This window comes from Emys orbicularis, chromosome 2, assembly GCF_028017835.1.
Source record: "Emys orbicularis isolate rEmyOrb1 chromosome 2, rEmyOrb1.hap1, whole genome shotgun sequence".
NCBI classification, from domain to species: Eukaryota; Metazoa; Chordata; order Testudines; family Emydidae; genus Emys; species Emys orbicularis.
The window spans coordinates 263,548,289-263,563,913 of record NC_088684.1 but is presented as its reverse complement, the minus strand read 5'-3'; the positions used below and the strand labels follow the sequence as shown (position 1 = coordinate 263,563,913).

Genomic DNA, 15,625 nt, shown 5'->3' with positions numbered 1-15,625 from the left:
TCTACTGGCTGCTGCTCCTCTCTCTGCAGGAGCTGGTCTGCACACTCAAACCCACATCACTGCATTGGCTACATTTGGGTCACATGTTCAAGTTTCCTTTCCAACCATAAGGGACAGAAGCAATTTTTAAAAATAATGTAAGCAAGATGCTAATACCCTCATACGACTCAGAGCTATAGTCATAGGCAAGTTCCTATGTCTTAATCCTGCCTTGTCTATGGCTGTATCTAAACTCTGCAGAGGGAGGGCCCAGCAGAGCACATGCAATCATATTCTTAATATCTGCACAGTCTGCTGTGAGCGCTATGGGATTTTGGTACCTCACATAGGAAGAGCTTGTCTTGGGTGGAGTTTGTGAGGATACCACTATTTTCCCCCCCAATACAAGTCCAGACTGGGGATATACATAATAGGAAACATGCATATGCAGTGAAATTCACCCCTTTTCAGAAAACCAGCACAAGGGCTATGCCTTACCTAAACCTTGTGCTGGCTCCCTGCACAGGTGTGAATTTCACTTTGAAAGAAGAATAAACCCTGCCCCTTTAGAATAACCACTGGTAACAAGGAACTGATTGGATCTCATACCCTTTGCCTATAGCAGTGGTTCTTAACCTGGGGTGCACGCACCCCCTGGGGGTGCGAGACATGCCAGATTTTTTTAGAAGGTAAATCATTGAAAACACAAATTAAGCACAGGCACGTAAGTACAACTACTTTGTTTCATCAAACCTATGTATTTATTAACATTATACATTTTTAACGATTACTGTAATATACAAACAAAAAATATATCTAGGTTTAAGGGGCGTGAGAACATATTTTTTAGGTTTAAGGGGTGCGAGAACATATTTTGATTTTTGATAATGGGTGCAAGAACATATTTTGAGAACCAAAGGAGTGCAGGCTGCAGTAAAGGTTAAGAACCACTGGCCTATAGCCTTGCTTCTGACACTATAGTTACAGTGCATTCCCATAAGATGTTAATATCTACAGGACTCTGAGTTACAGTGTAGATTGGTGTATTCTGTAAAATTAAAAAAGAATGGTCTTACCTGCACTGTCAATATTGCTCTTACTGGACATGGTTTTCACCATCTTCTCACTAAAGAAAGAAAGAAAAGGAAAGTCAGCTTTAAAATTTCCAAAATGGAATTTTTTTTGCAAATAGCTATTTAAGCAACTTTAAAGGACTAGCTTTACTGTAGATTTGCAGTGAGGTTTATCACAACTAAATAAAAATTACTCTGTTGATCATACAAACTGGGTTTTTGTTGTTGTCAGGGCTTTTTTTGTTTTGTTGTTGTTTTGTTTTTTATTTAAATTGTGGGTGGATTGCGGTTTTCTTTTTTTCAAAATAAGCTTTTAAATACAGGTTAAGCAAAGGGGTACATTTCTAGCACTAAGCACAGAGATTTAACCATATTATTCCTATTAACATCAACAAGAACAATGCAGTTAAATCTCCATTCATTGGCTGGAATACTTTTCCCAATCTGCCTAACAATCCAGCTATTATCAAAAGTGATAAAAAAAGTTTTTAAACGTTGAGTGTTCGGTCTTCTGTTATTACATTAAAAGTTTAATTTTGCTAATTGATCATTAACAATAATTACAGAGAAACAGATTTAATGAATTTTTTTTTTTTTACCTAGAAGCATCTTTGCTATTACTTGTATTTGGCCCTTTAAAAAGCGCAGACTGAACAAGACCAGTTAAACTGGCAATCTGTTTCTCCATGGCTTGCATCCTCTCTCTGTAAGACAAGAGAATCGTTTGTTAAAGCCGGATATATTTGCTTTCAGACTCATTTTTCTAGATGAATGATTATCACAGGATTGGAAAGATGTTTGTGCAAAGGCTCATGGGTATCAATTTGCATACACCTTGTTAAAAAGGTGGCCACATCCTGGTTTTAGACAAAGTGTCGTATGATAACAAACAGACAATACAAAGACATCTGCATGGGATTAAAAACAGATGATAAAAAGTATAGATTTAATATAGTGATCTCATGAAAAAGGCACTTAGCTCATCAGCTAATACCTCCTGGAAACTATTGAAAATCCTCCTCCTCAGAAACAATTCTGCAGCTATACGTATATTTTCTTGAGTTGTTTTTTTTAAATCTCCATTGGGACTAGAGTTTTACCTGAGTATAAGGACTATAGGATTAAGGACTTCAGGCTCCTTGTTGTTAGTATTTTAACTACGTGTTGCTTCAGAAGCATTTAATCTGTTCCAGCTGCCTGCTTCCTACCCCAAAATCAGAATCCTTTGCATTTGACATCACAGCTGTCTGCTGTGGAAATGATTGCAATGTCACAATCACAGGCATAGGACTTCAGGTAAAGCAAGAAGACATTAACTCTAAAATAAAGAGATCCCATTGTCATGCAAATGTCCTAAGTAATTTTAAAAAGCAGGTGAAAAGAAATAGAGAACAAATATGGTACATAAGGGCTATTGTCAATATTTTCCTTGAAGTGCTGGTCTGTATTAAACAACGAGGGCCGCATTTTTGGATAGGGAAGCTGGAGGTCCACGCACAATTGTGTACCTATATTTGCACTTGTAGTTAACACGAGTGTACATACAAATCAGGTAAATGCCCATGCAACCAGCTCAACAGGTTCCAAAATAGAGATTTGCACACACAGTCCCTTGATTTTCACATGTCATCATGGTAACTGCCTGCCTGTAGACACATAATCGCATATGGCCTCAAGTCTGCCTTTTTGAAAATTTGGCCCTAAATATTTAATACATTTAATGTTTTACACATGTATAAAATGTGGCATGACACTATGTTTTTATCTTTACTTCCCTAGAGAAATCAGTGGGAAATCAGACTAATGCCATTCCAGAACATGCTAAGAATCATCCGAAAAACAAGATAATCAGTAACAACCCCTCTCAAAAGATGAGTGGCCTGATATAGCAGTGGCAATCAGACTGCTTTGCAGAAGATTTTCACAAGAGAAATTGGGACATTCATACTCTGGGCCACTGTAAACTAAATGGTCGGGGGGACACATTCAGAGTTAGGTTTTTACTACATTACCACATCCACATGCCATCTTACAAGGGAGTTAGGCATATAGCAGTGCCTGCTCCCAGTATCAGGTCCCAGTACCAGCTTCAGGTTGGTTCCATAAAGAATACTAGTTGGTATGGGAAAGTCAAGCATGAGTGTCAATAAATGGTTGAAGCTAAATGAAATGATTGAAAGGATGCCAGCACCCCTGCCACTAGTGACCAGAGATCACCTCACACCTACTCTGGAAAATGAAATTCCACTTTGTTGGGAAGCAATGAGCTGCGCGGAGCTGTGACAGATTCTGCATCTCTAAAGCCTCCATAAGATGATATCAAGGAAACAGGACACCAGAAACATCAAACCAATAGCCCATGTTACTGTCACATGGTAAGAACATTAAGGATGCTAAAGAATGCTACATACAGTCCAGAATTCTTTATTTTGCAAAAGACTCGGCAGGATTTTTTAAAATGGTTCCATCCTTATGTCCATGTATTTATTATGATCATCTAAGCCAAAAATGTCTGAAGTGGGTGCCTAAAATTAAACATCTAAACTGATATTTAGTCAACACAATAAAATTAGCCTGATTTTCAGAGAACTCACAGCTCCCACTGAAGTCAATGAAAGCTACAGGACCTTTGAAGATCAGACTACTTTTATTATGGTGCTGAATATGAAGTGCCCGAGTTTGATAATTTTTCCTTTAATCATTAAATTCTCTGAATAAAAGATTGCCATCAGACCCTGTCACAGGATTGTACATAAACATTATGACAGCTGGGTCTAAACAGACCAGATGATCTATAGCCAGTGATGCCTGTGACTCTGTAAAACCAGCTATGGTCTGGAGAAGAAAAATATGCTTTGGTATCCTGTCCCCCTCCTGTCTCCTACAGAGGGAATGTGCTGGCAAGCTTTCCTCCCTGAGTCAGAGGGGGGTTAGAAATAATGTGCTATTGAGACCCCAGTGGCAGGTTGGGATGCAAAAAAAACCCCAGGAGAGGAGGAAAGAAGAATGTGTTGCATGGAAGCAGGAAAGAGAAGAATGTGCTGCCGCAGCCTTCCTGAGGACTCATCCAACCATCTTAGCACAAAGGAAGAATGTGCCCTCATCACCCCATGTCCCAAGATTAGCCTCCGTCTCCCCCGCAGCAAGGGGAAAGGGGAGGGTTGCTTGTTTTCCAGTGTTACTAAAGCAACTGAACATTTTGACTGTACAAGAATAAAAAGGAACTTGCTTGCATTGTTTGGTATGATTTTCACAGGAACACCGGGAGAGCCAGTTGTTGTGTGAGGAGAAGGGCAGGGCAAAGACTGAACATACACCCAGTTCCAACAGCTTTCTCAATCATACTTGGCACCTCCTGCACAAGCAGCATGATGCCTCAGCAAAGCAAAGTACTGCTGGAGAAACTCCCCAGTTTTATTCTTCAGGCAAGCAGTTTATAATTCTCTTCCTAGCCAGTTGTTCAGAAAACAAGACTGTCACAGCCTCACCAATCTCACTCTCTGAGAGAAGCACAACAAATACAAAACCTTGTCCTTCTGGAGCCCAATCACTGACAGCTCTGAGGCTTTAGATTCTATCATTAGGTTTATTTCTTGCGATTCAATTGATCTTTGTGTGGAACAAGTCATCACCTGTATTGTAACTGGTTGGGGGTCATTCTGTGCTGGGCACTACACTCTGCTACACTGATATCCTTTTCCCACTGGGAAATATCCAAGCATTACTTGTATGTTCCTTCCCTTTCCTGGGGGCATCTTTTATGTTCATAGAGGAGCTGTAGAGGAGCTGCCTCGTGCCTGGTACAGGCACAAACTAGAAATTCAATCATGCAATCGTTCATTTATGTTCATCATCTACCCTAGGCTATGTGTACAAACCACCTTGAATACTCATATTCAAATGGCTCTTCAGATACCACCCCAGGAGATACTTAGCATGTTATCTCAGAGCAGGCTTTTTCAATGTGAGGACATTTTATGTTTAAACCAAGGTACAGATTCTATACAATTCACCAGGGACAAAGTCAGATGCAGGCAAAGACATATTTCCTCCTATTTAACCATGGGAGAAGAGCATATGTTAAAAATTTTAACATCATAAAAATAGGCTGGTAATTTTTGTATGAACTGCTTCTAGGTAGAGGGAGAGCTTTGCATTTCTCAATTCCCAATTAAGAGTGGTATTGACAGACCTCACCTGAACCCTCTTCAGCAGGCAAGGTGTCTGGGATGCAGGAACTCCAGGGAGGGTGTAAAGCGAAGTGTAATGGGAATACTCTGCTTGCTGTCCCCAAGTAAAAGGACACACACAATTAAAGAGATGTTTGATTTCCTGCGTACATTACCATACATCTCAATCATCTTATAATAAAACCAGAATCGACCTCTCTCACCTACCTGCTAAATTAAAAGGAACGCTTTTAAACATTACTGAGTGCAATAGTCTTTGCCAATTCTTCTACATGAGCAATTATCCCACATCAGCTATAGGAAGTGGAATGTCTTATCTTGGTCACATTCCTCAAACAGCAGGATGCCAAAGTGCAGGTGCCATTCCCCTATACAAATCATATGGATTCAGCCACTTGGCTTGGCTTTCACTAGATGAACTGCATGCAGAGAAGCTATATGTGATTCTGCTCAACCACAGAGAGATATCACTGCTAGCATTCTTTCTGGAGCAACCCAGGATACAAATTAGCACATGCCTTTTAAATGGGTGCAGCCTGCATTGCCTTCTGTAGTTAGCCAACTCTACTAGCAGGTGTGGGGACAGAGCTGTGGCCACTACACCACCTCACTCTTTTTGGAGAGGCTAGTGCTAACAAGTGGTGACAGCATGGAGTAGCAGCTCTGCTCCCCACCCCACAGTCCCTGTGCAGGAGCCTAAGGTAGGGAGAAAACTTCTCAGAGACTTTCCTATCACACCGGGTCTGAGCCAGCCACAAGCAGGAGCCACCTACCTTAGCCTTTTGTGTGTGGGAGCCAAAAGTGGAAGCCTAATTAGAAAATACTCCAGTAAAAGCTTGCTTAAAATTAGCTACTCTACTACATTTGATTGCAAAGCGTAAGACAAGGAAAGACCCGCAGGATGTAGATTGGACTGGTCAATTATCTCAGGTCGATTTTGTCCAAAGTTATCCTGCAGCTAGAGAGTCATCTGGCTAAAGGGTTGGGGGATGGGGCGAGTTTGCAAGATCTTTAGGCCCCATCACTATAATACTTCCTCATAAATGCATTCCTTATTGCATTAGTGATGGGGCTCCCACTGTTCACAACTGTGCTGAGGATAAATTAGATAAACAGCTTTTCTGGTTCACTGCTGGGTCTGCCCATACTCAGTTGTGTCATCCAAAACAGGGGTTTTATGATAGGAACGACATCCAATATGGCCTTGGATAAGGCCATCATACTTAGCTTACTATCTAAACACAAGCTTCAAGATGTGAAATGTGACTGCATTAACTAAGAGAACCACTAGCTACTGCTTTCTTTTTTTTTTTTTTCACTTGACCTTAACATCCATCAGGATTCTTAGGTGGCATAAAAAGGTGAAGGCAAAAATGGGAGTTCAGAAAAAGTTTAATAAACCTCAGAAAACTGTATTTTTATTGCAGGGAAAATGTATTGCACAATCAAATTGGCATTTCAGTATCTGATGATAGTTGAGTAACAGCACTGATTATTTATATAGTAATACTAAATATACTGGAATTTTACAACACTTAAGTGTTGTTTTATAAGCAATGTAAATAAATAATAATGCCATTTAATCAAGTTAATTCAGACTAACTGTTGAAAAAATCAACGTCACTTCCAATTTCTCAGGATTCGTAGAGCTGCACTGCCTACAGTAACCTCCAGAGTTAGCCACCATGAACCAGACAAATGGTTCATTCAAAAAATATGAAGCAAATCATCTTTAAAATTGCACATAGCCACTCACTGACAAAGTAAATTCTTCTTCTGAGCCTCAGATTTAAGGGCTCATGATTCCTTAAAGATAAAACAGTTCAATCTGTTACAGTGTTTCCATTAAAATCAATATGGTAGGAGACTTTTAATATCTCTTTTGCATAAGAAAGTTCAAACATTTTAATTTTTTTAACTTCCAGATGACACGAACTTTTTTTGCATCATTGTAAAGCAGAGTTTGTCACACAATTGTTTTGACAAATGAATTAGTCCAAGAATTAATTAGGTAACCAGGTACCAGGGAAGGAGATGCCTTGGAAATAGCAGAGATAAAATAAATAGAAGAAAGAGAATTATCTACAGCAAGCCAAACATTAAACCCCAAACATTAACCTTGACAAACTTGTTAGTTAGGAGATTGATTTCCACAGCATATAATCAACATGGGAAACTCCAAAGGGGGAAGATGGGAAATATTTTTGAATACCTTTTCTTGGCCCCAATTCCATCCCTGCTGACATCAAAGTCCCAAAAGCAAACGCCCCATTGTCTTCAGCAAAAGCAGGATATGGTTATTAGAGGTCAAACTCACAACTTCCAAACGTGCTGGTGTAGTACCAGTTTCTTTCTACCTGCTCATTTCATCCCAGGAAACAGAATAATTCAAGGACAATTGCAGAGGGAAGAGAGATTTAGTCAAAATTCTATCCACTTAAATTTCTTCTCTGCATTTATGCTTAATCAATACATTTTATCTGGCCAAGAAAGAGCTTAGGATAATACTACTTCAAGGTAAGTTCTAAGAATAGGCAGTGCAAATCACACTTTTTTCTTTTTAACGCAAATTAGATTGTGACAGTATTAATAGCAGCTCTTAGATGGCTGGTTTGAGGTTTGCAGAGGCCTCAGACCACTTCTAGTAATTTTAAAGGGGTCTGTTATCTACAAAATATCTACATAAAAGATGACGAGACCACTGAGACCTCCACTATCTGACCCCTTAGGAACTGTTTATATATGTGCAAAGTGAATGTAAAATGCTACCATTCTGATGTGGCGAGGCTTGCACAGGTAGTCAATGAGCACACAAGGTACATGGCAGTGCAGAATCTGATCCTCCAGATGGATCCTCAGATCCCCAACCACTGACATTAGGGTTGCTAACTTTCTGATTGAATAAAACCGAACACCCCTGCCCCACCCCTCACTTGCTCCATCTCCCCACCTGCACCCTCGCTCATTTTCACTGGGCTGGGGGTTGGGGTACGTGAGGGGGTAAGGGTTCTGGCTGGGGGTACGGGCTCTGGGGTGCAGGAGGAGGCTACAGGCTGGGGCCGAGGGGTTCGGAGTGTGGGAGGGGGCGCTGGGCTGTGGCAGGGGGTTGGGGTATGGGAGGGGATACGGACTCTGGGCTGGGGGTGCGGGCTCTGGGGTGAGGCCAGAAATGGGGGGTTCAGGATGTGTGAGGGGGCTCCAGGCTGGGGCAGGGGGTTAGGGTGCGGGGTGAGGGCTCTGGCTGGGGGGTGGGCTCTGGGGTGAGGCCGGGGATGTGGGGTTTGGGGTGCAGGAAGGGGCTCTGGGCTGGGGCCAAGGGGTGCAGGAGGGGGACAGGAGGGAGGGGGACAGGAGGTTGGAGTGCGGGCTCCAGGAAGGAGTTTTGGTGTGGGAGGGGGCTCAGGGCTAGGGCAGGGGAGCGGGCTCCGGCCAGGGCTTACCTCAGACAGCTCCCGGAAGTGGAGACATGTCCCTCTGGCTCCTAGGTGCAGGGGCAGCCAGGGGTCTCCATGCACTGGCCCTGTCTGCAGGCACCACCCCCGCAGCTCCCAGACAATGGGAGGCGCGGAGGCCGTGCCTGGAGTTCCCCTGGCCATCCCGGCGCTTAGGAGCCAGCGGGACATGCCGGCTGCTTCCGGGAGCTGGGTGGAGGCCGCCGCTGCGGCCATCTGGACTTTTAGTGGCCCAGTCAGCTGTGCTAACCAGAGCCACCAGGGCCCCTTTTTGACTAGGTGTTCCGGTCAAAACTGGACGCCTGGCAACCTGAAGTCCAGCTGACTTCAATTGTTCTTGCGTATATGGGTGAAAGTCAGTCCCATGCAGAGGGCTGGCATGAGACCTGTGTATCACTTAAGTCCCACATAAACCCTCACCAAATGGTGTGAATTTTGTGTAAGCCTGTGAATTTTGCCACATGTGACTCAGGCCTGGCCTACATGGAGGGGAGGGGAGGGGAGGGGGAGCTAAGTCAGTCTAAGTTATGCAACTTCAGCTACGAAAATAGCGTAGCTGAAGTTGACGTACTTAGAGCTCCTTACCGTGGTGTCTTCACTGTGGTAGGTCAACTGCTGATGCTCCCCTGTCGACTCCACCTGCGCCTCTCGCTCCGGTGGAGTACCAGAGTCAACGGGAGAGCGCTCAGCGGTCGATTTATCGCGTCTTCACTAGACGCGATAAATGACCCCTGCTAGATCAATCACTCCGGAGGTAAGTGTAGATGCCCTAAGGGCTGAAGTATCAGGCCTGTTATTTTATTTTCTCATTTGATCGTGACTGTGCTGCTGATAAAACAAGTGGGGTTTAGACACCTTCTGATTAGACTATAGCCGTGCCACCTCCCATTGCCAGATATAAAGATGCTTCATCGCTTCCATTATAATTCTTGCCTGTCAGCTGTTTATAACTGAGCTGTAAATATTCAGCTTAAGCTGAAACAGAATTCAGCATCCTCAGCCAGGAGGCACTTTGTATTATTTATTTCATTTAATACAATTGCAATAAAAACTGGCTTTACTGTTTATGAAATTATGGAAAGATTATTTTAATAACTCTTAAGGCTCTTTATAGTTGTATAACTCAAAAACATTTCCTAAAGTAACATTTCAGAGGTTAGACAATAGACTAATTTGCACTGATTGCTTTTGGTATTTAGTACGATTTTTTTAAAATAGCCCAGACACTCAAGGTTTAAAGAAACAAAATAAAACACGAGCTCTTTCCAGTGTAATTTTGTTAATAAATAGTGGGCTGAATTTTAAATACATGTATATATTTAGAAGTGCTATTATGCAAATATTGTATTCATAATTTTAAGTGCACTTTAGGGACAATACTCATTGATGGTGCAAAATTATTTGCAAATTCACTAGTGTATATGTGTGTGCGTGTGCACACATGCATGTGTGTTCATGCATGTGATTACACTTGGGGGTATCCTTAAGTCTCATGCTGCGTTGATCCTCTCTCTAGCTAATTACAGTTTGAGGAGACTCATTCTGAGCCTGTCAATCAGATATGTGGTAGAAGTCTGCTCAGGCCTAATTTTAAAGCCCAAACTGGACCCAAACCAGACTGGAGAGTGTTGAGTCATTTTCAGACCCGACCCAAACCCGGTATTTCCCCCTGAGCTTGTGTCAGCACACTGCTGCTGACTCATCCTTGGGGCCAGGGCAGGCTCCAGGCACCAGCTTCGCAAGCAGGTGCTTGGGGCGGCCACTCCGGAGAGGAGCGGCAGGTCCAACTATTCAGCGGCAATTTGGCGGACGGTCCCTTACTCCCGCTCGGAGCGAAGGACCTTCCACCGAATTGCCACCGCAGATTGCGATCGCGGCTTTTTTTTTTTTTTTTTTTTGGCTGCTTGGGGCGGCCAAAACCCTGGAGCCGGCCCTGCTTGGGGCTCAGCCTGGTGAGTATTTCGCACTCCTCACACTCCATAGATGTGTGCTCTGCAACTCGTCAGTACACTCACTCTGTAGCATACACAGCGCAATAAGATGGCAGTGGCCAGCAGCAGTTGGGGCACGTAGCCGCCACTGCACCAACCCCACAGGCAGGAGGCGGTGATCGGAGACAACCTGAGCAGGTCGGGTTGCTGTCAGACCAGACTCAAACCTGACACTTTAGTTGGGTTCTATTGGGTTCCCGTCGGGCTGCAAAACTCTACATAATGGGGGCACTGAAGAGAGATGTGAGGCACTCCTTCTCCCCCAGGGCTGAGTCATTAGTTACCTTTCACAGCCTTTAGCCTTTGAGAGTCTAGCGTTGTCCAGCTAGACTCCTTCAATTCCCTAAATAGTTCTATAAAAGTTAGCAGCACAGACAATAGCCTATCCATTAGTACAACTATACTGGTATATCTTAGCCATTTGCCAGTATAATGATCTTTCTGCACTAGGGTGGGGTGTATGCCAGCAGAAGTCATCTGTGCTGACACAGACCTTTGTGCAAATCTGACCCTTAAGAAGACAGGAGAGATCACCATCAGGTGATAACTAACAGGTAGGTCATCAATTAACCATTTGTGATGCTGGAAAAAATCAGCAGAAAGAACATTCTTGTTTCAGGTATCAGAAGGGTAGCCATGTTAGTCTGGATCTGTAAAAAGTGACAAAGAGTCCTGTGGCACCTTATAGACTAACAGAAGTATTGGAGCATAAGCTTTCGTGGGTGAATACCCACGCATGGTCTGACGAAGTGGGTATTCACCCACGAAAGCTTATGCTCCAATACATCTGTTAGTCTATAAGGTGCCACAGGACTCTTTGTCGATTCTTGTTTCAGTTTCTTCAACAGGATGGACTTGCTGATCTCAGCAATGCTCCCCAAAGAGTATATTAAAAACAAACTATTCTATTTTTATGCAAATTCATGTTTTACAACAGATAAGACAGCCAGTGATAAATTCTTCCATTTCCTCACACTAGATGAGAAAAACCCCACTCCATAAAGAATAGAAATTGTAATATCAGAGTGCCATTCTGAACAGGTGTGAAATATATTCCCTTATTAACACTAGCAGCATAACATTTGTTCTTGTAACATGATTTATTTGTCTAAAAAAAAATCCCAGTTAATCATTTTATTTTTTAAAATGATTGAAATGTACACTAATTAATATGATCCTGGATCACCATTAGGAGGCAACACTTTTTTGGAAGTAAATTTAGTTCTTTTGGTGCATAGGCCCCTTTAAATTACTTACTGCCCTAATAGTTCTGTAAGGACCACACCCCAGTATACTGGGCTCCAGTATGTTAAATGAGGCTATGCACACAGATCAGGATTCTCTCTCATTTACATACCTTACATTCTTGCTCTGTCTTACCTTGTCTCTTTGTCTTTGGGCACCGCAGCTGATCCATAGCCAAACACCTGTTTGTCAGCCGCAGACGGAACTACCTCGACCATGCCAGGTGAACCCATAGCATTCCGTGCTTTTGTTTCCACAAACATAGGTGCTCCTGGTTCTTTTTTAAAGGACTGGCGACTAGGAGAAGACCTGTCCGGCTGGACGACATGAGGGGGCACATGAGTGTTATGCTGAGTATGAATATCAATCAGTCTCATGTCAGTGACTCTGTGAGGAGAGGCAGGAGGAGTTTTAGGACCAAGAGTTGGCAAATGGCTGTCAGGATATTTTCTTGGTTTTTGTCTGTACAACGATTGATCCATCATTTCAGGTTGCAGAGAGGGGCTACAGTAAGTGTTTGAGGACCTCATTGCACTGCGATGATAAGCTACAATGTGATCAGGAACGTCAAGAGGGTGTCCAGTATGGGGAGCAGCAACACTCATCCTCCCCTCGTGATACAGGTAGGGGTCGGCATACAGGTTTTCATTTCGAAACAGCGCAAGGTTTTTGTTACTCAGGTCCTCATCTGGTTTCACGTCCCTTCTTTCCAAAATGGCACTAGGGCTCGGTGATATGGATCTTGATGCTGGCACACTTGAGAGCCTGTCTCTGGGAATTGTTGCATTGCCTGGCACGCCCATGGGCCTGGCCCCACCATAAGGAATTCTGGATGGAGACGGGGGCATAGAGTGGGGCACAGCTGTCATGGGTGATGAGCCTGGAATTGCATGAGAAGGATGCGTAGCAGATCCTGGCCGGAGAGTATTTGGGCCATCTCGGCCTATGTAAGCAATTTCTCTCTGCATCTGAAATAAAGGAAAACCATATGAGACACATCTTTACTCATTAGCTTACACATCACAGTAGCTGCTGCTTAGACATCAACTACAGTGAAAAAAATTTAACTTAAATTTCTTTATTATCTATTTAAATAAAATAAACTCTTTTGAGACTGCAGCTCCTAATGAAAACAGGATCTGCAGAAGGCAGGAAAATTGGCCCACATTAATAGAATATTAGAGAATTTTCTAAATTCATTTACTAATACAAGAAATATATTATGAGTATTCTCACTGATTATTTGCACTACAGTAGCATGGAGCGGCCTGAACCGAGATCTGGGCCTCATTTTGCTAGCTGCTGGACATGCACATAGTGACAACAGTCCCTGCCTTGAAGAGTTTATATATCTGTCTGAAATAGAAATACAGCTATGAATGATTGAGTCTAAATTTTGTCAGTGGCCATCAACAGTTTGCTGGTGCTTTTACTTATGTATCACAAATGAAGTCTGAAGAGGTATGCAGAACGATGCCTGCAGCCCTTACTCAAGCAAAATGAACTCTTGTAACCAATAGGACATTTGCTTCACTGCAGGATTTGGCCTTCTGATAATATCTTGCCAAGATCAGTACTTTTGTGCAGCAATCTGAAAATTATACGTTGAGTGTATGGAGCATTGCTGTTGAGTGTAGGTAATTTCTGCTAGAGTTTTGTTGATATATATGAAAATTAATGTGCACAGAACAGTTTTCTGATATAAAGCACATATCACAGACTTTCTGTATCACATGGCCAAAGATACTAGCATGACTATTCATAGATTTTGTTTAAAAATAAAAGCCACTTACAACCACTTCCAGCTAAAACTGACATAAAAAGAGCTGCAGTAATTGCCAACAGGAAGGAGGGAACAAACAGGAAAAAGAAGGGGGAACACGTCTTCTGAAGGATGTGTTAGTCTTTCGATAGCTGGCAAGGGGCATAGCTGAAAACTTTGCAGACAATGGTATGCTCATCTGCTGCAGGGAATAGAGCATCTCACTCTGCTCAGCAGTGACCTCTCCAGATGACTGAGCATTACCACTGACAGGCACAGAAGGGGATCTCATTGCTGCAAGCTTAATTAATGCCTCTGATGACGAGTCTTGAATGATAAGTAGGGGAGGATGAGGATCAGCTGGGCTCCATCAAAGATGCAGGGGACCTCATTTCCAAAGGAAAAAAATCTTTACTTTGCTTTAGAATGTGTTGTCCACTCAATATGGGTATGTCTACACTGCGTGAGGGGGTCAGCCTCCCAGCCCAGGTCCACAGACTCGTGCTAGTGCTCTAAAAATAGCTGTGTAGACGTTGTGGCTTGGGCTAGACCTTGGGCTCTGAAGCCCGGGGCGGAAGGGGAGTAGGGTTGGGAGGGGAGGGGAAGCTTGAGAGCCTGAGCCGCAATATCAAAGCAGCAACTACACAGCCGTCTTTAGTGCACTAGCATGAGCCCCGCTACCACAAGTCTGAGGAACCAGGCTGGGAGGCTCGCTCCAAGATGCTGTGTAAACATGTTGACATCACACCCCATCATTTACATGGGATTCCAGCAAAAAACCAAATTCATCACCAAACCAGAATGATTGCTACCTTAACTTGTTTAGAAACATTTGACCTATATGCCTTGTTATGCACCATCTGTTTGAAATCCTTGTCCAACTTTTACTCCTTCATATTATGATAATGTGGCTGGATTTGCAGCAATCACAATGCATGCCAGCTAGTGAAGCAAGGGGTTACATTCTCTCCCTATCCCACCCACAAGTTTTTCCATTGTTAAGGAAATTGCCGTGCCTGTATATACAATACCACTGTTCCTCTCACAGCTTTGAAATTACAAATGACTCCACACTTTGAAATTACAAATGACTCTCCCTAGGACTGGAGTTCAGGGATTTGCAATACCAGGCATCAACAAGAGGAAAGGAGAGGAGATAACCTGGCAGCAGCAGCAAAAATACAGAAATAAATAAAACAGAACAAAGAAGAGCACAAGGATGGGCCGTGAAAACAACAACAAACTCCAAGCCAGACTGTTTCAGCCACAAGGAGAGACATGGACATTTATCATTTGTTCCGTGAATTAGTATAATAAAAAAACTGTACAACAAAATTTAACATGCACAACCTCAATTGAATAAAAAATAAAATGAGATGACTGACATTTTACATACACAGCTGTCTGTCCTGCTTTGAGAGACAGGGCTGACCTTGGTCAGGGGGATGCTGTGGTCAAGCAGACACTGCAAGGTAAGAGGCGAGCACCAATCACCTGGGCTCCGCCCTCCACTTGTGGGTGGCTTCGTTGCTGGCGTGGTGTTCCGGCTTGGCAGAAGGGGCAGGCAGGTCGGGCTGGCTCCCAGCTGGGGGAGGGGCGAAAGTTGCAGAGGGTGTTGTTTCAACTAGTGGCTTGGGAGGGTCTGCCACAGGGGTGAGCTGCAGGAGTGCCACTGAGCCTGGGGAAGTGCCCTGCAGGGCAGGCAGGGACCAGGGCTGGCCTTGCCCCCGGGGCTATACCATGCACCAGTCTGTGCTGGGCTGTGGGGTGAGCTGCTTCTGCCAACTGTCTCCTTCTCTCACCCCAGGCTGCCTGGTGCAGCCCACCCACCAAGGTAGCTGCTCACTTGCCCCCAGATGCCTGTGGAGCAGAGGTGGATGGGGCGCGCCCGGGCTGGTGGCAAGCGCTCCTGTGGCCGCACAACGGTGTCCAA

General features: G+C 43.6%; 1 protein-coding gene across 5 annotated transcripts in view; it reads right to left on the bottom strand.

The window, feature by feature from the left end:
• KIAA1217 (KIAA1217 ortholog) overlaps positions 1-15,625 on the bottom strand; it is a 237,708-nt gene that overhangs the window by 54,634 nt on the left and 167,449 nt on the right. For 3 of the 5 annotated variants that reach the window (XM_065398557.1, XM_065398560.1, XM_065398562.1), the window contains 3 exons: positions 12,066-12,898; positions 1,652-1,756; positions 1,056-1,105 (listed from right to left, as the gene is read on the bottom strand). In XM_065398557.1, the coding sequence (XP_065254629.1) occupies positions 1,056-1,105; positions 1,652-1,756; positions 12,066-12,898 (988 nt within the window). Of the gene's footprint in view, positions 1-1,055; positions 1,106-1,651; positions 1,757-12,065; positions 12,899-15,625 lie in introns of those variants that run through there. The other 2 variants (XM_065398559.1, XM_065398558.1) reach the window with 1 other exon arrangement.